Raw genomic sequence first — 26,693 nt, forward strand, 5'->3', positions numbered from 1 at the left:
GCACCAAAACTCATCACTGTATTAAATGAGGTTTTGCAATGAGCACTTCTTCATATTTTCTTCCACATGTTTCAAAATCTTTCCTGATTCCATTATAAATACATTAAATTATGCTTCAATAATTCTCAGAAATAATAACATTTGACAATATTTTAAAATTTAATTGCCAGCTTGGCATAAGAGATTACCAAGTAAAATTTTATTTTGCTCATTTCCGAATCTAACTATTGATTCCCAAGTTTCCATTTAAAGACAGGACAAATAGAGTAGGCTGGGAAGATGGCAGAGTAAGAGGATCCTAAGCTCACCTCCTCCACGGATACAATTAGATGACACTCATATCCATGTAAATAACCCGGAAAATGACCCAAAGACTGGCAGATCAAACTCCATAACTAAAGGTAAAGAAGAAGCCACATCAGAGAGGGTACAAAGGGCAACAGTGTCCCCAACAGTGGGGAACAAACAAACTGGTAGTCCACGGAGTGGGGGAGGAAGCTGAAGGCACAGAGAACGGGGAGAAACAGACTATCACACCAGGGAGCCTGCATGGGGAAGATGAATCCCCATCACACTTTGCTTTGAAAGTGAGAAGGACCAACTTTCATGAGTTCTTTCAACTAGCAGGTTTAAAAACCTGGAATTTTAAAAATCAGTGGGCTCAGCTCTGAGAGAGCCCAGAGGGCAAGTGGAAACTGAGTCCCCATCCTTAGATTACAGGACAAACAGCCCTGCCAGATACAGCACAGAAGCGACAGTTTGAAAAATGCCTGGGACATATAAGCAGGAGAGTAGTTTACTCATTTCAGAGAGTGTCTAGAAGGGGCAGGATCACAGGAGGACCAGTCCAGGAACAAAGGAGCTGGCAGGCACTATCTCCCTCCCCCACCCCTCAGCATAAACACACTGCCACCTGTGGGAATCAGCACAGTGTCAGAATTTACTACCTAATTGCTTATACCAAGCCCCACCACTCTGGGCTTCAGCGGAACTGCCCTTTTCAGTCACCCTTGCCTAAGTACCCCTGTAGCAGTTCCCTTCCCCTAGAAGACCAGCACAAACCTTACCAACCCATGTCTCCTGGCCAGTACACTTTGTGGATCCACGCAGGCCAGCCCCAATCCCAGCAACTGCAGTGGCAGGTCTCATTTTGCAAGCAGACTGGCGGGCACCATGTTAAAACTGTGTGCCCCACACCAGCCCGGACCCAGGAGTGGCAGCACGTCCCTGCCAACACACTCACGAGCCTGTCTGAAGTAATGCCACAAGCCTGGCAGGATGCAAATAGCTCCCTCAGGGGCCAGCACCACTTCACATTGTCTACTGCCTTGGGGTGAGGGAAAGAGAACCACACACTAGACCAGATAGATTTAAGAGATATATTCAGAACATTCCATCCTAAAACAACAGAAGACAAATTCTTTTCAAGATCACACAGAGAATACTCTCCAGAATAGATCATATATTAGGCCATAAAATAAGTCTCAACAAATTCAAAAAGATTGAAGTCATACCATGCATCTTTTCTGACCCCAATGCTATGAAAATAGAACTTTTTTCCAGAAAAACTCTGGAAACAGCACAAATACACGGAGTTGAAATAACATGCTCAATGAATGAGTCAACCGAAAAATCGAAGAAATAAAAAATTACATGGAGAAAAACGAAAATGAAAACACAATGGTCCCAAATCTTTGAGATACCCCAAAAGCAGTTCTAAGAGGGAAGTTTATAGTAATACACGCCTACCTCAAGGAGCAAAAAACATCTCAAATAAACAACCTAACCTGACTCCTAAAGGAGCTAGAAAAAGAACACATAAAACCCCAAACTAGTAGAAGGAAGGAAATAATAAAGAACAGAGCAGAAATATATGATATAGAAACTAAAAAAACAATAGAACAGATCAATGAAATCAGGAGCTGGTTCTTTGAAAAGATCAAGGAAATTGATAAAACTTTAATCCGACTCACAAAAAAAGAAAAAAAAGAAAGAGAGAGAGAGAGACAGAGGAGTCAAATAAACAAAATCAGAAATGAAAGAGGAGAAATAACAAGCGACACCACAGAAATACAAAGGATTGTAACAGAATATTATGAAAAATTATATGCCAACAAATTGGACAATCTAGAAGAAATGGGAAAATTCATAGAAACATATAATCTACCAAAACTAATGCAGAAATAGCAAATTTGAACAGACTAATTATCAGCAATGAAATTGAATCAGTAATCAAAAAACTCCCAACAAACAAAAGTCCAGGACCAGATGGCTTCACAGATGAATTCCATTAAACATTTAAAAAAAAGTTAATACCTATTCTCAAACTTTTCCAAAGAATAGAAGAAGAAGAAAAACTTCAAATTCATTCTATGAGACCAGCATTACCCTAATACCAAAACCAGATAAAGACACTACCAAAAAAGAGAACTATAGGCCCATATCTCTGAAGAACATAGACGCAAAATCCTCACCAAAATATTAGGCAGACCAAACCCAACAATACATTAAAAAAATCATTCATCACTACTAAGTGCGATTAATTCCCAGGCTGCAAGGGTGGTTTGATATTCACAAATCAATCAACATGATACATCATATCAACAAGAGAAAGGAGAAGCAGCATATGATCATTTCAGTAGATGCAGAAAAAACATTTGACAAAGTACAAGATCCATTCATGATAAAAACCCTCAACAAAGTAGGTTTAGAGGGAACATACTTCAACATAATAAAGGCCTTATATGAAAAACCCAAAGCTAACATCATACTCAATGAGGAAGAACTGAAAGCTTTTTTCCCTAAGGTCAGAAACAAGACAAGGATGTCCACTCTCACCATTTTTATTCAACATAGTATTGGAAGTCCCAAACACAGCAATCAGACAGAAAAAGGAAAAAAAGGCATCCAAACTGGTAAGGAAGTAAACTTTCACTATTTGCAAATGACATTATACTATATATAGAAAACCTGAAAGAGTCCACCAAAAATCTAGTAGAACTGATAAATGAATTTGGTAAGTTTGCAAGATACAAAATCAATGTACAGAGAAATCCACTGCATTTCTATACACTAATAATGAAGCAGCAGAAGGCAAGATTAAGAAAACAATCTCATTTATGATTGTACCAAAAATAATAAAATATAGCTAGAAATAAACTTAACCAAAGAGATGAAAGATCTGTACTCTAAGAACTATGAAGCCCTGATGAAAAAATTGAAGACAACAAAAAAAAATGGAAAGATGTTCCATGTTCATGGAGTGGAAGAACAAATATTGCTAAAATGTCTATATTAAGCAAAGCAATATACACATAAAGGCAATCCTTATCAAAACACTAACAATATTTTTCACAGAACTAAAACAAATAAGCCTAAAATTTGTATGGATCCACAAAAGACCCCAAAAAGCCCAAAACAGTCTTGAGAAAGAAAAACAAAACTGGAGATATCACAATTTTAGACAAGTTATATTACAAATCTGTAACTTGCAAAAGAATGAATTGGACCACTTTCTTACACCATACACAAAAACAAACTCAAAATGGATTAAAGACCTAAATGTGAGGCCTGAAACCATAAAAACCCTAGAGGAGAACACAGGCAGTAATTTCTCAGATATCGGTGGTAGCAACTTTTTTCTAGATACGTCTCCTGAGGCAAGGGTAACAAAAGCAAAAATAAACTATTGAGGCTACATCAAAATAAAAAGCTTCTGCACAGCAAAGGAAACAATCAACAAGTCTAAACAACGACCTACTGAATGGGAGAAGATATTTGCAAATGGCATATCTGATAAAGGGTTAGTATCCAAAAACATATAATTAACTTATACAATTCAAAACCAAAAAAAAAAAAAAAAACCCAGGGGCGCCTGGGTGGCACAGCAGTTAAGCGTCTGCCTTCGGCTCAGGGCGTGATCCCGGCATTATGGGATCGAGCCCCACATCAGGCTCCTCTGCTATGAGCCTGCTTCTTCCTCCCCCACTCCCTGCTTGTGTTCCCTCTCTCACTGGCTGTCTCTATCTCTGTCAAATTAATAAATAAAATCTTTAAAAAAAAAAAACCCAAATAATCCAATTTAAAAATGGGCAGAAGACATTAACAGACATTTTTCCAAAGAATACATACAGATGGTCAACAGACGCATGAAAGATGTTCAACAGCATTCATCATCAGGAAAACGCAAATCAAACCTAGAATGAGATATTACCTCACACCTATCAGAATGGTTAAAATAAAAAACACAATAAACAACAAGTGTTGGTGAGGATGTGTAGAGAAAGGAACTCTCATGCACTATTGGTGAGACTGCAAACTAGTTGCAGATACTGTGGAAGACAGAATGGAGTTTCCTCAAAAAATTAAAAATAGAACTACACTACACTAATCATACTACTGGGTATTTAGCCAAAGAATACAAAAACATTAACTTGAAATGACATATGCACCCTATGTTTACTGCAGCATTAACTACAATAGCCAAATTATGGAAGTTGCCCATGTGTCTATTGATAGATGAATGGATAAAGAAGAGGTGGTGTGTATATATACAATGGAATATTACTCAACCATAAAAAAGAATTAAATCTTGCCATTTGCAACAACATGGATGGAGTTACAGAGTATTATGCTAAGCAAAATAAGTCAGTCAGAGAAAGACAAATACCATATGACTTCATTCATATGTGCAACTTAAGAAAAAAAATGAACAAAGGGGAAAAAAAAGAGACAAACCAAAGACAGACTCAATGATAGAGAACAATCAGATGGCTACCAGAGGGGAGGTCAGTGTGAGATGGGTGAAATAAGTGAAGGGGATTAGGAGTACATTTATCTTGATGAGCACTGAATCATACATGGAACCGCTGAAGTACTATATTGTACACCTGAAACTAATATAACAGTGTTTGTTAACAACACTGGAATTAAAATAAATAATGAATAAAATAAAGTAAAATAAAATAAAAAGAGAGAACAAGACAGTAGGCCAATTGATAAAAAATAAAGACAGGATAACTAATTTTTGATGTAGCTAAAAGAACCTTGGAACAGGAAGTAGAAAATCCAGATCCACTGCTTACTAACTGTAGGAATTTGAACATATCATGTAACTTCAATAAATTTCTATTTCCTCACTTCCAGAATGTCAATAAGCTTTATCTTAGTAGGGTTGTTTTAAGATTAAATGAGATAGTAGTTCTTCAATAAACAGATTTCCTTCCTTTCATTTCCTCCTCTGACTCCACCTCTATTTGGTCCTGAAGGAGCTGGTTATAATCCAACTTAGAATCAGCCATTAGAAGCTCTATGATGCTAACGGTTTTGTAATGAGAAGTGGAATACCTGATTTTGAGGATTATCCATGGCCTTTCCTCTTCCTCTTCCTTCCTGCTCATCAGTCATTTACTATATACTAGCACACCAGAGGGCAGGCAGAAAAACAGAGAGGACACAGTAGATTGCTTATGAAATTTTGCTAAATTGATAAATTAGGAACAAATGATGTAAAGTCAAGTAGTTGGGTTATATTTTAAGAGGTAAACTAATATGGCCAGACTATACGACATTAATAATCCCTTCAAGTGGACAGAAAAGTTGCAACTGAAACTTAATGTAGTCACTTTATGAAAAAAAATTCCAAGTTTTATATTCAAAATAACAAACCAGAAAAGAATCCTGGGGGTCACTGCCAATCATTTTCCAAAGTCATCCCAGCTTTTTTTTGCTACAGGAAAAACCTACGCAGTTTTGTGCATCTCAGCAATAAAGGAAATAGAGGTTATTATCCCCTTCATGAAGAAGGCTGTGGAGCCATTGCTTCTAAAATATTTAGTCTAGTTCTGTTTGCTATAATGGCAGGAAGACATAATGAAACTGGAGGAGAGCCAGAGAAAAGAAGCCAAATTGGCAGGTGAGAGGAAGACTAGAAACACTTAAATTCTTAGAAAAGAGTCCTAGATTCTTAGAAATTGGAATTATCCTTAGACATCATATATACCAATTCCTTATGCTTCCAGAATATTCCTGATAAATCATAAATAGTTTAGTTATCAAAGCCCTATTATATGCTGGACTGACTAGAATCCTTCCCTTTTTTTGCAGCCTATTTTCAAATTATCACCACAAATATATCTCATATGCACCCACTTCACTTATACCCACTGCCATCACCCTGGCCCAAGTCACTTCTTTCTCATTTCGGCTACTATAATAGCATTCTAACTGGTCACTCTCTTCTACTCTGTTCCTCATAACCATGGTCCAATTTCCTAATCCATTGCCACCAGCGTGACTGAAACACAAATTAAATCCTGTCATTGGCTTACATGGAATACTCCAACGATTTTCCATCTACTTCAGGATCAAGTCCAGAGTAATAAACATTGCCCCGAAAGATTTGGCTCCTGCTTCCTTTACTAATAGCCCCTCACTTTGCTTTTCCCTTGGCTCACCAAGGTCTATCCACACTGGCTTTCTTTCAGTTCCTAAAACAGCCAAATGCTTTTCCATACAATAATAATCACCACCACTACCATTACAGCTAACATTTCTCAAGTTTTTACTATGTGACTGGCTCTGTGCTAAGTGCTTTAAGGCATTACCATGTTTAATCCTCACAAGAAACTCCATGAAGTAGTTATTATTTTTATCTGTTAACTGTTGAGAAAACAAATATTTAGAAAAATTAAAAATAATTTCTCTAAAGCAAGAGAAGTCCAAAGGTGAAAATTCTGTTATATTGCATATTCCAGGAATGTTCTTTCTCTCCACTCTTCCCTAGCTAAATCCTACCATGCTTTATGGTTACAATTCGTATGTCATTTCCTCAAAACAGACCTTTCATTTTCTGATCTAAATTTGGCACCTCTGTCACAGTCCCTTAAACTTTTCCTCTATAGAATGTATCACAGTTTATAATTATGTATTTCTTTATGCAGTTATTTATTTAAAATCTTTCAAACCTCCAACAGGCTATAAATTTCATGAAGGCAAGGTTCATATGAATATAAATACGAATATCTGCTGAATAAATGATTGAAGAAAGTCACCCAAACTTTCTAAGAATGAGGTGTTGAATCACCCCATGGGAGAGTCTGAGTATCAGAAATTCTATTAAAATATTTTTGCCTACATAGAAAGCTGTCCCCTTATGATGTCTATCCACTGATCCTAATTCTGGTCTCTTGATCAATACTAAAAAACGAGATTCTATATTCTCTTTTATACCTCTTCAAATACTTTCAGCCTAGAAAGTTAAAGACAAAGAGGACTGGCAATTAAGGTGGGATAATTCAAGACTTATTCATAAAAAAATACTATGTTAGAATGAAGAGAATGAGGGGCATCTTTTGGAATTACAGACTTTTTAGGGCACATTTACAGAAATTAATTATTTGCCCACAGTAAATGAATGTAAGAAGTATATAGATATGAAATATAGATGGGCTGCTATGCTTGGCATACTGTATCACAAACTGGATTCTAATCTGTATAGATCTAGAAAGAAACAAAACTGGAGGAGGTTCAGTTAAAGGCAATTAAAAGACTGTACAAAAAGACTGGGAAAAGTAAAAACTAGCTAGCAATTAAAACTAACCTTAGAAATCCCCAAATTATAAGACTGATATCAGGAAGGGTGATCATATCTTCCCATATCTCTTATGAGTTTTGTTTTAACAGAACTCTGGATTAGATGAACTATATTTCTAAGATTTTGAAATTAATAAGATAAAATAAAAGCTGGGGATTACCAAGAGCCAAAATAAAATATTCTTTAAGCATCTTATATATTTTAATTAACTCAATATAGTCACTGAAATTTTTTTTAAAGTTTGTCTCCTATCCTTAATGAGAAAGATGGAATCTCAAAGATGAAAAGGCCGTCTTGTTTGATAATATATTTGATGCTTGAAATCTCTCCACAACTTGTAGTCTAAGTGGCTGTTAGCTAACAGTAAACATCCTCAGCTCTATTAAATGACTTGAGGGTGGGGGGTCCTTAAATCATCACTTACACTTTAAATATCTTACAACTTAGTTAAACCTCAATAAAGCTGGGGTATGATGCTTTGGATTTTGAGATTTAGATTTTGAGTTTGGATCTCTAGGTTAAATCTCAGTTCCATAATTTATTAGCTACGTAACTTTGAACAGGTTACTTACTGTGCTTCAGTTTCCTCATTTCAAAAACTGGAATAACAAAATGTGCCTTTTAAAACTGTTTGAGAATTAAATGCAATGCCACAATATTAAACATCACTTTGTATTACATCTGGCACATAGCAAATGCTCAATAAATGTTGATTTCCCTCTAATAACAGAAATCCACTATCTGCCAAGACAGCCCATTTCCACTTTAGACAGCACTGGCACTGGGTTCTTATACTGTGTGGAACTAGTCCAACACTACTAAGTAATAACACTTAGAAGTTTAATATACGATGTTATATTAAGAAAAGATGCTCATGGGGCACCTGTGTGGCTCAGTCGGTTAAAAGTCCGACTCTTGGTTTCGGCTTGGGTCGTGATCTCAGGGTCATGAGATCAAGCCCCACATCCGGCTCTGGGCTCAGCACTAAGTTGGCTTCAGATTCTCTCTCCCTTTCCTTCTGCCCCTCTTGCTTATGGCTCACTCACTGTCATTCAAATAGATAGATAGATGATAGATAGATAGATAGATAGATAGATAGATAGATAGATAGATAGATAAACAAATCTTTTTAAAAAAAGATCGGTATTTTAACTGTGGCTATTAATTCTAGTTTATGTATATTTCTCAGCAATTTGTCACTCAGAAATGACAGAATTTAATTTCTTTGAGTGACCTTAGAGAAATATCAGTTACAATTATATTTGAGAAGAAGTCTTGAATAATCTAATTGATGTCAATGTCTCACTGGAATTACCCTTCTCAGTAAAAACAAGAACAGAAAAATCATCTTTCTAGTGATTACGGATTAATTGGCACGGCAATGATCTTTTAAGACTAAATGGATTCTCTCCTTATTTTTGTTAAGAATTCATGACAAAAATAAGAGTATCAAATGTATTGCCATTTTATCACAAGACCAGGAAATACAATTGTCTGATTACTTGATATTGCAAAACAATTTTTTAGAAAAGTTTATTTCTATTTAAGTCATAAGAAAGGTTAGAAGGAAGAGAATTTGCTCATTTAACCTATTAGATGGTACCACTTGCTTTGTGATAACCCAGCACACTTTGTAAATAAATTCACTTGCCTTGCATCAATGTAATTTACCACTTTATATATGTTATATGGGTTCATTTGTTAGAAAATATTTTAGCCGGCTTTCCCTAATACAGAAAATAAAATTACTTCTAACGTATATGATTCAAATACAACACAAAGCATCCTACTTCCACAGAAATGTAAATTTAAACAAATCAAACTTCTTTTGAGGAAAGAAGTTACAATATGCTTTCCAATACTTTACCTCTTAGCTTAATTTTTCAAATCTAAAGAAAACTATTTTCAAACTTAAGAGCTTACTATTTTATGGCTTGGTAAGTTATAGATTTTTAATAATAAAAAATGTTAAGGTCAAATTTAGATTGAAATGATCAGAACTAAAATTAAAGACCAAATATTAGAAACAAAAATGTTCCTGGTATTATAGATATAATTTATATTGGACAAAAATATCAATAACTGTTTCCCCTCATTTCTCTTGTAGAGTAGGTTTTATTTGTCACATCACAAGTGGCTTTAAATTTGTAGGAGGTAAGAATTTTTTATTCTGAATTTTATTAGGCACAGATGATCACTAACATGACTCCTAAACATGCTTACAGATGATGGTACAAATAAAAGAGCATAAAATAAGCTTACTGTTTCACCGATCTTTCCAATGTTTCCTTGATCTCCTACTTCTCCCTGTTAATAAATAATATAAAGCTGTAAAAATGATTATTTTTCAAACAAGATCACTCGTGACATTGCTTCCATTTTCATTTAATGTTATTAGTCAAATTCTTTAAAAAAAGGCAAAGAAAACCTCAGTTATTCAAAACTCTTATACTATTTCTGTGAAACAGTCTTCTTCCTACTATTTTCTTAAGTTATATTCTTCTATTCATGACTTTTAATCACTTTTAAAACATTTTTGCAAATAAAATTTTTTAAAGGCAGGGCAGTAGGAACTGTGGAAGGTATTAAGAAGAATAAAAATAAAATAAAGCCTTTGGGGGGGGGGGCGCCTGGGTGGCGCAGTCGTTAAGCTTCTGCCTTCGGCTCAGGGCGTGATCCCGGCGTTCTGTTCTGGGATCGAGCCCCACATCAGGCTTCTCCACTGGGAGCCTGCTTCTTCCTCTCCCACTCCCCCTGCTGTGTTCCCTCTCTCGCTGGCTGTCTCTCTCTGTCTAATAAATAAATAAATCTTAAAAAAAAAAAAAAATAAAGCCTTTGCCCATAGGAATGCTCTATTTGATCCAGGACAAAAGACCTCAGAATGCGGAGCAGAGCAGAGTGCCTGCCGGCTCCCTGGGGAAGTAACGTATGCTGGTAACCTTAACCACAGTCCGTAGTCCCTAACACTCTGAAAACGCAAAGTTTTTCAAAACTTGTTTGGTAGCAAACTTAACCTAACCTGAATTTATTTGGCAGCAACGCTTTATCTGACCTGAGTGAGGCTATTTATAGTCTTGTTTGTTTTAGTTAATCTGAACACCCTTATATTTCACCGCAGAAATGTTAGTGTTTCTAATTATGGTGTGCTGTCCCATAGCCTGCTGCGGTGTTAAATAAAATGTAGTATATTCACCATATTACCTTTTGAAAATCCAAACATCAATGATTTCAAGTAATGGATTAGGAAACTATATTTGAGTTGGGCTCTGAAGAATAGGTGATATTTCACTGGTTATGATAAAGGTCCCTTTTTGGTGTTGAGGAATGGGGTGAGTGAATGCTGAACAAAGACATAGACAAACGAAAGGTAGAAGATTAAGTTTAGGGTACCATGTATAGTTAATCTGACAAGAATATATGTTTTATTTATAGCAATAGGAAATTAAACCATCAATCGCTATTTAAAAATTAGTAACTATATCGTAGGGTAGAGTAGTAAAATGTTAAGCTGCACTGAACAATTATTGTAGCCACTAATATAAATAGCTACTGAGCATTTGAAATTAGCTGGTGTGAACTGAAATGTGATGTAAGTATAAAATCCACACTAGATTTCAAAGACTTTGTAGCAAAAAAGAATATAAAATATTTCATTAATAATTTTAATATTGATCACACATTGAAATAATATTTTCATATTTTGGGTTAAATAAAATATATTACTAAAATTAATCTCATTTGTCTCTTTTCATTTTTTTTTACTGTGGCTCACATCTGTGATTCATATTATATATTCTATTGAACAGTGCTGATTTTAAACACTGAAACCTAATATTCATATGAGTAATCAATTTGAAATGAACTTTTAAAGACTACACAAATTTTCGTTTCAATTCTTGTATGTACTTAGATATACAGTAAAGAATGAAGCATTGTAGTAGTCTGTAAATCCTAGTTTTTGACTGACAATTCAGTAGATAGCTTTTTTAGAAAATCTGTGGCAGAATAATATATAGATTATTAATTTTCTTGTATTTCCCCCTCCTTACCCAATACCCCTTTCAAATTCCAAGCGAGATGGACTGTTTTGTGCTTCATAGTCTTAGGGGAGTTCTGTGTTAACAGGCAGAAAGCAGAAGTTGCTTGCAGATTACCTGCACTCCTGCTTTACTTTTCAGAGAGCCTGAAGGAAGGAGGTGAGTTGGTCTTTGAGGGCAACAAGAGAGAGAGGAATATTTCCCCAGGCCTAGGAAGAGAACAGAGATCCTAGGGTTCTGTAAAAGGTGGTGTGACCCTTAACCAACTCCCAAGTGCTCCCCCCAGGAATGCCAGGTTCCCCCAAGGGAATGCCAGGTTCTAGTGAATATGACACACCAAGATAAATACAAGGAGCCGAACATTAAAGAACTCCTTCATCTCCTGGGTTACAAAGAGCCACCTAAATGCTAGAATGATTCTAGCAAGGAGGCAGGATGTCACTAGGACTAAGATTCAGTTTCTTGCCTGTTTGACTACATGTAGCTCACAGGTGGATTTTTTTAGAGCTATCTGGCAGTACAGTGACTAATCTCAGTCAAGGAGAATTAAGCCTTCTGCTTATAAATATCATGTTTCCAAGTCCATGTTTCCATTTCCATGTTACTATGTCTCCAATACACGTTATCATGTGTATAACTTGAGAGTCAGGTACACATATTCCCCCAGAATAACTGCAGCTACAGAGAGGCTGACACATTAGAAAATATTTTAGCTCGTTTTTCTTTATTAATTGATCTCAAAAAATATTGTTCATCTTTTTCTTAGATTCTAATATCACAAAAATAGTTTAATATAAACGGTGACTTCTAACTTTAAGAAATTTAGCTACAATGCTGTAAAGCTTTTCAATTTTTCCTTAAGTTTTAAATTTGCATATATCACTAATTCTTATAAGCTAGTTTCCTTTAGACCTTAATGTTGCACATATAAAACCAATGCATTCACTTATATTTGTTGGTGTTAAAAAGTCACACAAAACTTGGAAACAAGGCAAAAAAGTAGGTGCCACATTCTTTCGATGACATAAAGTGGTGAAGTCCACCTAGTGATTTTCTAGAGAATGTACTTAGAATCACTGTACAATTGCTTAAAGGACCCAGACTTGGTGAAGATATACATATATAATATCTATATAACAAATTGTGTGTGTGTGTGTATTTAGTGAAATTATATTAACTTGTAGATTTCTGTCCAGCGAAATGGACAGCCCCCCAAATTGTGGTTTATTCTCCTATATCTCACCACAAATTTAACAATTCTTTATTAAACTGCATATCTATTCAAATAAAGATATAGATATAAATACAGTCACAGTTATAGATATTTATAGATGTAAATATAGATATAAAGATATGTAACTTTTCAAAATGCTATTTGAGCCAGTTTTAACATATCACTGGCTCCCTTATTAATAAGTTGAAAAAAAATCTTAGATGTTCATTATATTTTTATGAAAGTCATAATTTTATCTTTTTGAAAACTATATTTTATAATTCCTAATAAGTCAGCTACTTCACCTTTAAGCCTTCTGGTCCTGGTTCACCTGCAAAACCCTTTTGACCTGGTTTTCCCTAGAAGAGAACAGAAAAAAAGAGATACATTTAATCATTTTCATTTTTGGAAATTTCCAAACATTTATGAAATTCAGACCATTCTATGAGATGAAACACTTCAAAATCACTTGCTAAATGTATTTTAGCATACCCATTAGTATCTATTCTACAGTCTTAAACTGTCTACTATGTGCCCTGCACAGTTCTAGGGGTTGGGGATTGAGGAACACGCTAAGCATACCTGCCTTCATAGAGCTTACATTCTAATAAGGATGATACCATTTAATAAAATAAGTAAAATATATAGTATGTTAGGTAGTGGTAAATGTGACGGACATAGGAAGGGAGATATAAACTGTTGTGGGAGTTTTGTTCAAATTTTTGTTAAGATTGCCAAGGAAGACCTCACTGAGAAGATGGCAGTTGAGTAGAGACTTAAAAGGGACAAGTTATATGGCTATCTGAAGAAAGAATATTCCAAGCACAGGAAAAGAACATGTGCAAAGGCCCTGAGGCAAGAATGTGACTGGTATGTTGAAGAAACCATGAAGAGTCAATGAAGCTGGTGCAGAGTAAGAAAGGAGATTAGTAAAAAGATTAGGTCAAAGAAAGGAATGGGGAATGAGAAGCCAGGTCATATAGGGCCTGGAGGGTTACAATTAGGGCATTGCTTTTTACTCTGAATGAGGCAGGAAGACTTAGAAAAGCTTTGAGAAAATTAGTGTCATTATCTATGTTTTAACAGGATCACTTTGATGCAAGTGTGGAAGCAGGCAGTCCAAAGAGGACTGAAATAATTCAAGTGAAAGATGACCGTGGCATAGACCAGGGTGGTAACAGAGAAGGTTGTGAGTAAAACTGTATCTAATTTGAAGGTAGAGCTTACAAGATTTGCTGACAGGTCAAGTGTAGAATGTAAGAGAAAGAGAAGAATCAAGAATAAACTCAAGATTTTAATCTGAGTAAGAGACTAAATGAAACGAGGAAGACTCTAAGAAGAAAGATTTGGAGGGTAAATTGGGAGCTCAGTTGTGGACCCTGCAGTTTTATAGTCTTGTTAGAAATTTAAAGTAGAGAGATCTTGTGGTAGTCTTACATGTCCAGAGATTCAGAGTAGAAAATTCTGATCTGAACATATGCTTTGGGCAATCACCAGCATTCTGATGGTATTTAAAGCCATAAGACTGGACCAACACATCTAGGAGTGAGTGTAAATAGAAAAGAGATTAAGTCCACAAACAAAGCCCTGGGTTTTGTGGATTTACAAAATTTTGGAATTTGAAGAAATGAGGAAAATATGCAAATTTCCTGCCCAACAGTTAGGAAGAAGATCATGTAAGTGAAAAAAATGCTTCTAGGAGGAGGGTGTAATCTTGTCAAATGGCCATTGAATTTAGCAACATGGAAGTCACTGATGACCTTCATAAGATCATTTGTTTTGGAGTGGTGGGGACAAGAATGGTTTCAGCAGATAGGGTGAGGAGAAAAACTATAAAGAACATGTATAGGCAATACTTCTGAGAATTTTTTACTGAAAAGGTAAGGAGAAAAAGGTAACACCTGGAAGAAAACCTGGGATCAATATGTTTTGTTTTATGGTTTTTAAGCTGGAAGAAATAATAGCATCTTTCTTTGCTGATAGGATTGATCCATTAGAGAGAACGAAATTATGATGCAGGTGAAAGTGGGAAATAGTTGGGTCAATGTTCTTCAGTAGGCAAAAGGATAAGATATGTAGTAAACAAGTGGAAGTTTTGACCTTAGCTAGAAAAATGGCCTGTTCATCCACAAAAACAGGAGGGAAGGCCAAGTAAATGGTATAGAGAGGTAGATAGAAGCAATAGTGGAAACGTATAGAAGTTCTCTGAATACTTCAATCTCTTCAGGGAACTAGGATGCAAAGTAATGGGCTAAGAATGAAAATTAGAGAGAAATGAGTGGAGTTGAGAAGAAAGTGTAAAATAATAATTAGAAAATTAAAATTAAATGAGTATGGGGGGCCCTTGAGGGGTTAAGCATCTGCCTTTCGGCTCAGGTCATGATCTCAGGTCCTGGGATGGAGTCCCACATCAGGCTCCCTGCTCAGCAGGGAGTCTGCTTCTCCCTGTGCCCCTCCCAACCTTGTGCATGCACTCTCTCTCTCAAATAAATAAATAAAATCTTAAAAAGAAAAAAAAAGAAAAGCAAATGGGTATGGGAATAGAATTCAGAATGCAATCAAAGGGATAATTTAGTGTTTTAAGCATGATGAGGAGGGATGTGAGGTCTCCGATGAAAACAGGAATAATGGAAAGGCAATAGGATCAATGGATTAAAATTCCTTCTGGAACTGTTGGATTGGTTACAAGAGAGAATGACTAGAAAGAAAGGAGATTATGGTTGGGGAATGAGAAGTTTGAAACTGAAAATAAGGAGAAGCTGCTATTACTGGCAATGACAAGGTAAAGGCTATGACTATAGAAGGTAGTACATAGAGAGTAGAGAATTGGATCTCTGAAGGAGTGGAAGTCAAAATCCTAGATATTGGGTAGATCAATCCATAGTATGTGGTTTCTAGTATCAAACAACTGATATCTGATTATACAAAATTTGACTAAGGAGATCACTATGCCTCAATCAATGTGTGTGACAAATTCAAAACTAAGAGTAAAAAAAGTGGGGGGGGCAATTGTTACATAGACTACTAACTTATAATACCTATCAGGTATTACAGACTTGGATTTTATTATTCCTATCCATTAACAAATACTCTTATTTTTCCTTCTTAAAACAAAACAAAACAATCCTCCAGCTTTTATTGTATTTTGACTACATATAAAAACTTTAGCAACTTAAAAATTATATTTAGGACTTCTATCAAAAAAGTTGATCTAATTTTTACCTCTGCCTTGCTTAGAATTGTCTAGTGGCTTTCTACCAAGTGCAGAGTAAAGCAAATTATAAAAAATCATCCTACTATTGTTAAATATCAATTGCTCTCTAATCAGAGATAGGAGAAGAAATGTAATTAAGAGCCTAAATTATTAGATTTGTCTATGATATTTACAGAAAATTTTAAAATAATACACTTTATTCCATTGTATTGGAAAAAAGCCTTTGTGAGAATATTTCTTTCAATTCTAGTAATGTGATACTCACTCAAGCATTACAGTAGATTAAGAAATAGTTATACATCATATCTACATCATGAAAGGAATCTCTCTGGAATCTGTATCAGCACATTTAAAATCTCTCTGAAGTCAAGAAATTCAGGGCATCAGTGCTGGAGTCATTACTTCTGGTCCTGTTTAAGTTCTGCCATATTAGGTTTATCTTGAGCATGTAATAATAAGGCCTTAGACTAATATTCTAAAAATGTGGGCAATATCCTGTAGGGTTGTTTTCAGGATTAGAGATGATTCATTTGACATACTTAGAGCAATACTGGGCTTATATTGATCTTCAACAAATAGTAGCAACAATAGTTATACATATTAAGACTGAGTTGATAAGAGGCAAACATGGTTCTCCTGTTTTCTAGAGAAGTAAATTTCAAATGACATCAATTATATTGGGCTCAAATAACAACAGCCTTTCTTTTTTTTTTTTTTATTATTATATTATGTTAGTCACCATACAGTACATCCCCGGATTCCAATGCAAAGTTCGATGCTTCATTAGTTGCGTATAACACCCAGTGCACCATGCAATACGTGCCCTCCTTACTACCCATCACCAGTCTATCCCATTCCCCCAACCCCCTCCCCTCTGAAGTCTTCAGTTTGTTTCTCATAGTCCATAGTCTCTCATGTTTCATTCCCCCTTCTGATTACCCCCCCTTTCTTTATCCCTTTCTTCCCCTACCGATCATCCTAGTTCTTATGTTCCATAGATGAGAGAAATCATATGATAATTGTCTTTCTCTGCTTGACTTATTTCACTTAGCATTATCTCCTCCAGTGCTGTCCATGTTGCAGCAAATAACAACAGCCTTTCTGTTATATAAGTCACTTCACAAAAAATGAAATAAAAATTATTCTTTTTTTCAGTGGGATAGTTTCGTATATGTGCTAGTAAGGTAAAGGTGAAAAAGAAAGATTTATTGTCTCCTCAAATGTAAAAATGTTTTAAGAACCTGCATGTTATGATGTTCTCAAGAAAAAAGAATGAAATATATTTCATGTGAGTATAATGACGTTTCTTAAAATAAATGTGATACACACACTTTAATTATTTCATAATAATGTAAGCTTTGGTCATGCATGCCCAAATTCTTAAAGAACTCATTTTCAGAACTTGAAAACAGGTAATTCATATCTTACCACAAAATATTATCTGAAGAAAAAGTTTACAGAAAATACATCTTATTTAGTTTCCATAATTTTACTGGAACACTTAGAAAACAGAAAATCCCATAATATCACTAAAACGGCTAAGGTATTTAGCTTTCTATTACATTTTGAGAAACTTTTTAATTAGCACAAATTACAAAGACCATAAAACTAATGAAGGAAAAGCAAATATGTGTAGTAGGCATATCATTTAAAATATTGCTGGGAAATTCCAGTTATAGGCCTATATTATTTGGAGGGATTGTATGGTTATAGTGTTTATTGTCCTTTATTATAACTTATAATTTGGTGCTATTAAAAGATATTCACATAACAGTTATTTTAAGAGAGGCACTTTTTGAAAAGTATTTATATGATACCTACTCTTGGTCCCAGTTCTCCAAAGGGTCCAATTGGTCCTTCTTCTCCCTTAAAAAAGAAAAAAAAATCAGAATATATCATGGGCTGAAATAAGTATTTAAAAAGGTAAACCCTTATTCTATTTATTCTGAAATCTGGAACCCACTGAGATGTGATGAAAATAAAGCTGTGACTTTCTTGTATTTTATTTTTAAAAAAGATTTTATTTATTTGAGAGAGAGAGAGAGAGAGACCAAGCAAGAGTGGCGGGATAGGGAGGAGGGGCAGAGGGAAAATCAGACTCCCTGCTGAGTGGGGAGCTGGAAGTGGGGCTGGATCTCAGGATCCTGAGATCATAACTTCAGCCCAAGTCAGATGCTTAACCTACCCTACCTTCCCACTCAGGCGCCCCAACTTTCTTGTATTTTATTGTGCCATCCCATAGCGTTTTAATATTTTGAGTGACAACCCCACATCTACCCTAAAGGGGACATGCACTATTTGACTGTTTTTAAATTGGTAGATGATAAAAATTATATATAGAAAGTTGAGAATGAATAAGAGTGAAAATGATTAGGGTTTCTATTACAAAATCAGGATATCTGAAAGGGGGTTAATATCTAAAACATATGAAGAATATATACAACTTAACACCAAAAGCCCAAATAATCCAATTAAAAATGAGGACCTGAATAGATATTTTCCCAAAGATGACACACAGATGGCCAACAGACATATGAAAAGATGCTCAGCATTCTTAATCATCAGGAAAATGCACATCAAAACCACAACAAAGATTAGAAATCACTGAAATCATAAATTAAGGATAAACTTTACTTTCTTGGGTTCAATATCTCTCCCACACAGAGAGGAACTCAATTAAATTCTTAATAGTTGGAAATCAACACACATTGGTATATTAAAAAGTTATTGGTACAGAACATGTTTGCTCTTGGCACATTTTAATACTTCACTTATTCAATAAATATGGTTTTGAGTCTTAGTTCTGTTTTCAGTCTTAAAGATACAAAGGTATATTGGATCCTACTGAATGGAGTTAATGTCTAGAGCTTTTTCTTGACTAACTTATAGGTCCAATATTCTTTGGGTGAAACCAGTTATAGTGTCATAAAAATACAAAATCTCGTGCATTCTTCTAAGGATCAAAATAGGTATGAGTGGATAGATAATACAGAAACATAAAAAAAAGAATTTTTATATATTATCCTCTAAGAAAATTGAAAAGTAATATTTTTATTACATTTATTGACAAATTTTCTAAAGCATACTGACTTTTCATCTTTAAATAAAAAGTTGATTACCATATCTGAATAGCATCCATAGACCTATTTAGCATCATGTATTCTATTTTATTTATTTGATAAACAAGCATTTTGCTCAATTCACAATTCAATTAAAATAAAATTTACTAGGTCACAAATATAAAACAGATAAATAGTAAATATATATTCTAGTACATACGAGTGAGATTCTAGCTCATATTCTTCAGATATTCCATGGAGATCACTGACATAAATTACTTAATCAATTCACAACACTGAAAATTATTCCAAATTCTATTCCATAACTGCCAATATATAAAACGGTAACCTGAAATCCTCTATGGCAAAAACTGCCCACACTAAAGCAATGTTTTCCTTTAAACAAAAAATAAAAAGGGAAAATTTGAACTAAAACAATTACTGACTGGATATTTATTTCTTCCCATACCTGAAGTCCTTTCAGACCAGGAGGTCCAGGAGGTCCCCTATTTCCAAGGAGTCCCTATAAAAGCAACGTAAGCACAAATAATAAAAACTGTAGCTCAATTAATATTTTTCAACCAGCATTAATCTGGAGATGGCCAATACAATTTGATACCATTCCTTTCCCATTATTAAGTTATTAAAATGAGGTCAGAGGGTAGGTGAGCAGAAAACTACAGGATGTCCAAAAAAATGGGAAATGTCGGATAAGCTTATTTTTTTAAAGTATGTTGGTGTTCAAATAATCTGCTCAGTATGTTACTCTTCAACCAGATACTCAGAAAAAGTACTTCTAAATTTAAAGCAATGAGTACAATTGTTAATTTGATAATAGTACAATAAATACATAACAGAGTATCCACAAAGTCTAAAGACAGATGTAAGCGATATGCGCTATTTTAATATCTGTTAAGAGACTAGCAGAATCCAGAACACATTAGTTGCACTACATGTTCCTCAGCTTATTTCCCTTCTAAATACAAGCTGGTAAAAAGAGGGCAATTTGCAAAAGAAAGTAACAATCTTAATGTGATTAGGAATTTCACGATTAAAAAAACCCTTTTGTTAATCAAAATCAAAATCAATGTTGTTAAAAATCAAATGCTCTCTGAATAAAAATTCATTAAAGTAACTTAAAAAAATCTTCCTACTTCAGAAAACATCCTACAGTATCTATTTAACATGGTGACATTTTTCTTACTCAGTTCTGTTCCCCTAACTATACAATGTGTCAGCAAAGTTTTAAGTTAAATCTCTTTTAAAAACTACCTTTTGCATTATTGCTTTTAGTGATTCTATAACCATTAAAATATTTTAATCTAATTTTTAAGTGTAGTAAATATCTATGCCAAATAGTGAATCTATCCAGGTGGGATTAATCTTTAGTTCCAAAATGCAGCAGGGTGATAAACTGCACAAGAATCTTGTCTTCATATTATACCTTACTCTATCATTGCTATGTTCTAATATAAACAAAAAATGAAAAACTCTTGGTCAATTTAACAGTCTATAATATAGCACCATTTAAGAAACTGTATGACTTTAGGCAATAACATTTTTGCGCAGCTATCTTATTTTTTTATTGGAAGAGATGGATTAGATTATTGAAACGGGTGTATGTTGTTTGATGCAAATCCAACATACATTCACAAAAGCATCCTAATTTTACTTAGGGAAACACTTTCTCCTCATTCAGCCCACATGATTGAGGAGAGGTGAGTCTACCCCTGACTAAATTTGAGGGTTGACATGTACCTAAGTCGGTCAGCATATTCTAAGCCCTAGAAACAGTGATTGGTTCAGTAATGAGCCAGAAACCCAACTCAATCTAACTAAAGGAAATTTTGGACTACAGTCCAAATTAAGGATGATGTAAACCTAAAGAGTGGGAAACCATGAAGTGGGGAGAGGCTGAGAATGAAATCCATAAATTAACAAATGAAAAGAGCAGGAGTAATTGGATTCTAATGATATTGTTTGTGGTCCTGGATTTAGTTGTTTGAATTCCTAAACTTTTCTCATATTTATAGAATCACATTTATATTGTGTTTTCGTTACTTATAACTAAAAGAATTCTGACTGATAAAATGATTTCTAACTCTTAAATATCCAAAAATACTCTTCTAGATCTCTAAGTGATAGGTTTGAAATATTCAGACTGATGTAAAGTATGGAATCAGAATGCTCTGATATTTCCATTCCATCACAGGACAGCTAATCCTTACTTACTTAATTCATTGTTCATTCATTTTTTCATCCAACATTTATTAATTTTCTACTATGCATTAGGTCCAATATACAGCACAACATTTGGCCCTGAGTATGCAAAGACAAAACACAGTTCCTATTCTCAATGAATTCATAATTTCTTAAGGGTGATGACACTTTAAAAAATAAAAATTAGTAAACAAGAGTTGTCAGAGAAGTACAAGCAGAAGCAAAGTATAATGGGAACTTACATGAAAGAGCAAAATCTTTTCTGGGAGGGTCAGAAATTTTTTAACGTTTGCTAATAATTCTGTGTTGAATTATGATAGGCTAATAAAAACTTATAGCATAAAATAAGCAGACACCACAAACTTATTAACAACTTCTGGGGTTCAAAAGCTATTGATGAATATACAATTCTAGATTTCTGTGTATGTGTAAGAAGCTGGCTCAGCTCCATATCCAGGGTGTAACTAAGAGAGGGCTGAGTGATCAAAGAAAACCAGGTTCCTCTATTCTCTCATTGCAGCTATTTACTCTGCACAAGTGGTACCACTGACCAAGAAACAAAAAATGATTTCAGATAAACCCTTTTTCCTTTATCTTCCAAGACCAATTTACAAACTTAAAAGAGTTATAAAAGCTGAGTTAAAAAAAAAAGAACTAGTTATAAGCTCTTTATAAGAAACACACATAAAACAAAAATAAGGGGAGATTTAAAGTCCAAAAAAGTAGAAAAAGATATTTGAGATTCACCAGCCCAAAAATACCTGAAATAACCACATTAATGTAAGATATAACAGATTTTAAGGTAAAACAGATTATTAGAGTTAAGAGGGTCACTAAATAATGATAAAAGCCTGAGATTAAAAGAGATTAAAGGTTCTCAATTTTTATGCAACTAATAAATTCCAAATACATGAAGTAAAAACTAATAAATAAAGATAAATTGAAAAATCTAAAATTAGGGAAATTTTAACACATCTCTCAGAAATTAATAGATCCAGTGGATAAAAACCAGTAGAAATAGAGAAGACTGAAATAGCAAAATCACTTAATCTAATGGCCATATGTAGAACACTGAATCCCCAAGTTGGAGTTTACAAATTCTTTATAAGCACATGTGGAAGATTTGTGAAAACTGACCTCAAGAAAGAAAGAAGGCCGTAAATGTCTATCAACAGTTGTATCGATTAAACAATTATATCTACATGGTAGGTTACGATTTAGCAGTAAAAATAAATAAACTGTAATTATATACATCAACCTAGAATACAGGGAAAAGGTCATTGAAGAATTTATGTAGTATGATTCCATCTATATGAATTTCCAAACAAGCAAAATAACAAACATTGTGAGAGTGTATACAGAGATGGTAAAAGTATGGCAAAAACAAGAGAGGGGTTATCTATAAATGGAAGAAGGGAAGAGACAGATGTGATTAGTGAGGGATACTCAAGAAACTTATAATGGTCTATTTCTTAATGTTAATACAGTTTGTTTTATCATCATTGTTTAAACTGTGCACATATTTCATATTTGTTATGTTAAATACACAAATTATGTTTTTAATTTGAAATATACAGAATCTGAAGTCAAGTCAGGACTTGAATTCCAGCTCTGAAGATTCCTAGGGCTATAACCTGAGTTTCCTTATCTATAGAATCATGTTACCATCATTATCATAAGGTTGTTACAATAAAGAAAAGGGTACCTTGAATATAACAGGGATGCAATAAATATTAGTTTCATTTTCCTTATGCACTGCGCATTGATTAGTGTTTGCAACAGTCTTTGAACTGAAATTGCACTCATCTACCTTATATATTCACCATATTCATATTTATAATTTGCTACTGATATTCTTCAAACATCTTTCATCATTTCACTCCTCTCAAAATCTTCCATAGAGTAAAAGAGTAGATTTTTTGTATATAACTGGAGTTAAGTTGTTATCAGCTTAAAATAGGTTGTTATAACTATAAGAGGCTTTAATCAAGCCCCACTGTAACCACAAAGAAAGTATCTATGAAAGATACACAAAAGAAAACAAGAAAGGAATCAAAGCATGTCACCATAAAAATTCAACGAAACACACCTGAAGACAGCAAGAGAGGAGAAGAGGAACAAAGAAGCTGTAAGACAAAACAATTGCAGTTAACAAAATGGCAATAGTAAGTCTTTCCTATTGGTAATTACTTTAACTGTAAATGAATTAAAGTCTGCATTCAAAAGACTTAGTGTGGCTGAATGGATTTTAAAAAAGATCCAACTATATGATATCTACAAGAGACACACTTTGAATTTAATGACATATGTCAGATGAAAGTGAAACATGGAAAAAGACATCTAATGCAAATGATAACCAAAAGAAAGCAGGTGTGGCTATACTTACATAAAAAAAAAAAAAGACTAAGTAAAAAACTGTCAAAAGAGACAAAGAAGAACATTAACTAATGACAAAGGGTCAATTTGCCAGGAAGACATAACAATTATAAATAAATAAGCACCCAATATCAGATACCCAAATACATGAAGCAATTATTGACAGAACAGAAGGAATGAGAGAGAAACAGAATAAATGCAAGAGATTCCCATGCCTTATTTTCAATAATTGATAGAACAACCAGACAGAAGATCAATAAATCTTCTAGGAACATAAGACTTGAACAACACTAAAAATCAAATGGACCTAATAAACATATAAAGAACATTCCACTCAAAGCAGAATACACTTTCTTTCAAGCACATATGGAACATTTGCCAGCACAGATCACATAGATCACATTTTAAGCCACAAAACAAGTCTTAACACATATAATTCAATTGAAATTATACCAACTATCCTTTCTGACCTTAATGAAATGAAACTAGAAATCAACAGCAGAAGGAAAACTGGAAAAGTCACAGATAGAAGAAACTAAACAACACACTCCTGAAGAACCAATGGGTCAAAGAAGAAATCAAAAGGGAAATCAGAAAATATCTTGGGACAAATAGGAATGAGAACACAATATACCTCAATTTATGGGATGCATAAAAGCAGTACTAAGAGGGAATTTTAAAATCATAAACACCTGAATTAAAAAAGAAGAACGATCTCAAATGAGACTCAGGAAACTAGAAAAAGAACAAACTAAGACCAAAGTTAAGAGATAAAAGGAAATAATAAAAATTAGAGCAGAAATAAGTGAATAGAGAATAGGAAAACAATAGAAAAAATCAACAAAACTAAAGGTCATTTAAAAAAATCAACAAAATTGACAAACATTTAGCTAGACTAACAAAAAGACTAGACTTAAATAAAATAAAAAATGAAAGAGGATCATAAGATACTAATATGAACAATTGTACACCAACATTTTGGATAACCTAGAAAACGCAGATAAAACTCCTAGAAACATATATCCTACCAAAACTGAATCATGAAGAAATACAAAATCCCTCAGATCTCTAACTAATAAGGAGATTGAATCAATAATAAAAAACCTCCCAGCCAGGAAAAGCATACAACCCAATGACTTCACAGGGGAATTCTACCAAACATTAAAAAAAAAAAAAAAAGAATTAATGTAAGTCCTTTTCAAACTCTTTCAAAAAAGCTGAAGAGTAGGGAACACATCCAAACACATTTTATGAGGCCAGCATTACTCTGATACCAAAGCCAGACAAGATATTACAAGAAAAGAAAATTATATGCCAAATTCTCTGATGAATATTGGTGCAAAAATCCTCAAAAAAATACTAGCAAAATGAATCTGACAGCACATTGAAGGATCATACACCGTAACCAAATGGGATTCATCCCTGGGATATGAGAATGGTTTATACATGAAAATCAACAAATGTGATACACCACATTAACAGAATAAAAGATAAAAATAACATAATCATGTCAATAGATGCAGAAAAAGCATTCGACAAAATTTAGTACTCTTCTTTTATGGTAAAATATTCAACAAACTAAAAATAGGAGGAAATTACCTCAACCTAATAAAGGTCATATATGGAAAGCCCACAGCTTATATTATACTCAACAGTGGAAAACTGAAATCTTTCCTCTAAGATTAGGAACAAGGCAAGAATGCTCATCCCCACCACTTCTACCCAAAATAGTATTAGAAGTCCTAGATACAGCAATTAATCAAGAAAGAAAAAAAATGCATCCATGAAGGAAAGAAAAAGTAAAATTTCTGTTCACAGATGACATCATCTTATATGTAGAAATCCTAAAGCTGTTACCAACATATTGTTTAGAACTAATAAATGAATTCAACAAAGTTGCAGAATACAAAATCAACATACAAAAATCAGTTGCATTTGTATATATTGACAACACTGAAAAGGAAATTAAGAAAACAAGCCCATTTACCATACCATCACAAATAATAAAATACTTAGGAATACACTTAACCAAGGTGAAAGACTTATACACTGAAAATTACAAAACATTGCTGACAGAAATTATAGGTGACACAAATAGTGTAAAGATATATCATGTTCATGGACTGGAAGACTTAATACTGTCAAAACACTCATACTACCAAAAGCAATCTACAGACTCAAGGCAATCTCTCGCAAGAGCTCAATGGCAAATATAGAAAAAGTAATTCTATTACTCATAAGGAACCAAAAGGACCCTGAATAGCCGAAACAATCTTGAGAAAGAAGAATGCTGGAGGTCTCACATTTCTTGACTTCAAAATATATTAAAATGTTATAATAAAACACTTTGGTACCACTATAAAGACAGATATATAGGCCAACGAAACAGAACAGAGTACTCAGAAATAAAACCACACATATATGATCAAATAGTTTTTAACAAGAATGCTAAGACTATACAATGGGAAAAAGATAGTCTCTTCCACAAATGGTGTTAGGAAAGCTGGATATGTAAATTGGACTCTTCTCTTACACCAGACACATGAATCAACTAAAAAAACAGGTTAAAGACTTAAATATAAGACCTGAAACCATAAAAGTCCTAGAAGAAAACATAGACAGAAAGCTCCATTACACTGGTCTTGGAATGATTTTTTGGATTTCACACAAGAGCAAAGGCAACAAAAGCAGAAAAAGACTAGTAAATACTTCTGCACAGAAAGAAAACAACATAGTGAAAAGGCAGTTTACAGAATGGGAGAAAATATGTGTGAGCCATAAATCTAGTAAGTGTTTAATATCTAAAATATATAAGGAACTCCTCCAACCCAATAGCAAAAACCAAATAACCCAATTAAAATAATGGCCAAAGGACTTTAACAGAAATTTCTCCAAATAAAACATAAAAATGACCAAGTGTATGTAAAAATGTTCAACATGACTAATCATTAGGGAAATGCAGATCAAAGCCACAAAGAGA

General features: G+C 34.0%; 1 protein-coding gene across 2 annotated transcripts in view; it reads right to left on the reverse strand.

Annotated features, from left to right (window-relative positions):
• The window catches only part of COL24A1 (collagen type XXIV alpha 1 chain), a 380,233-nt gene that overhangs the window by 190,835 nt on the left and 162,705 nt on the right, over nt 1–26,693 (reverse strand). For both annotated transcript variants that reach the window (XM_034653815.1, XM_034653814.1), the window contains exons 23-26: nt 19,587–19,640; nt 17,880–17,924; nt 13,150–13,203; nt 9,857–9,901 (exon numbers count right to left, since the gene is read on the reverse strand). In XM_034653815.1, coding sequence (XP_034509706.1) covers nt 9,857–9,901; nt 13,150–13,203; nt 17,880–17,924; nt 19,587–19,640 — 198 coding nt within the window. The remainder of the gene's footprint in view (nt 1–9,856; nt 9,902–13,149; nt 13,204–17,879; nt 17,925–19,586; nt 19,641–26,693) is intronic.

Source organism: Ailuropoda melanoleuca, chromosome 2 (assembly GCF_002007445.2).
Source record: "Ailuropoda melanoleuca isolate Jingjing chromosome 2, ASM200744v2, whole genome shotgun sequence".
Lineage (NCBI taxonomy): Eukaryota > Metazoa > Chordata > Mammalia > Carnivora > Ursidae > Ailuropoda > Ailuropoda melanoleuca.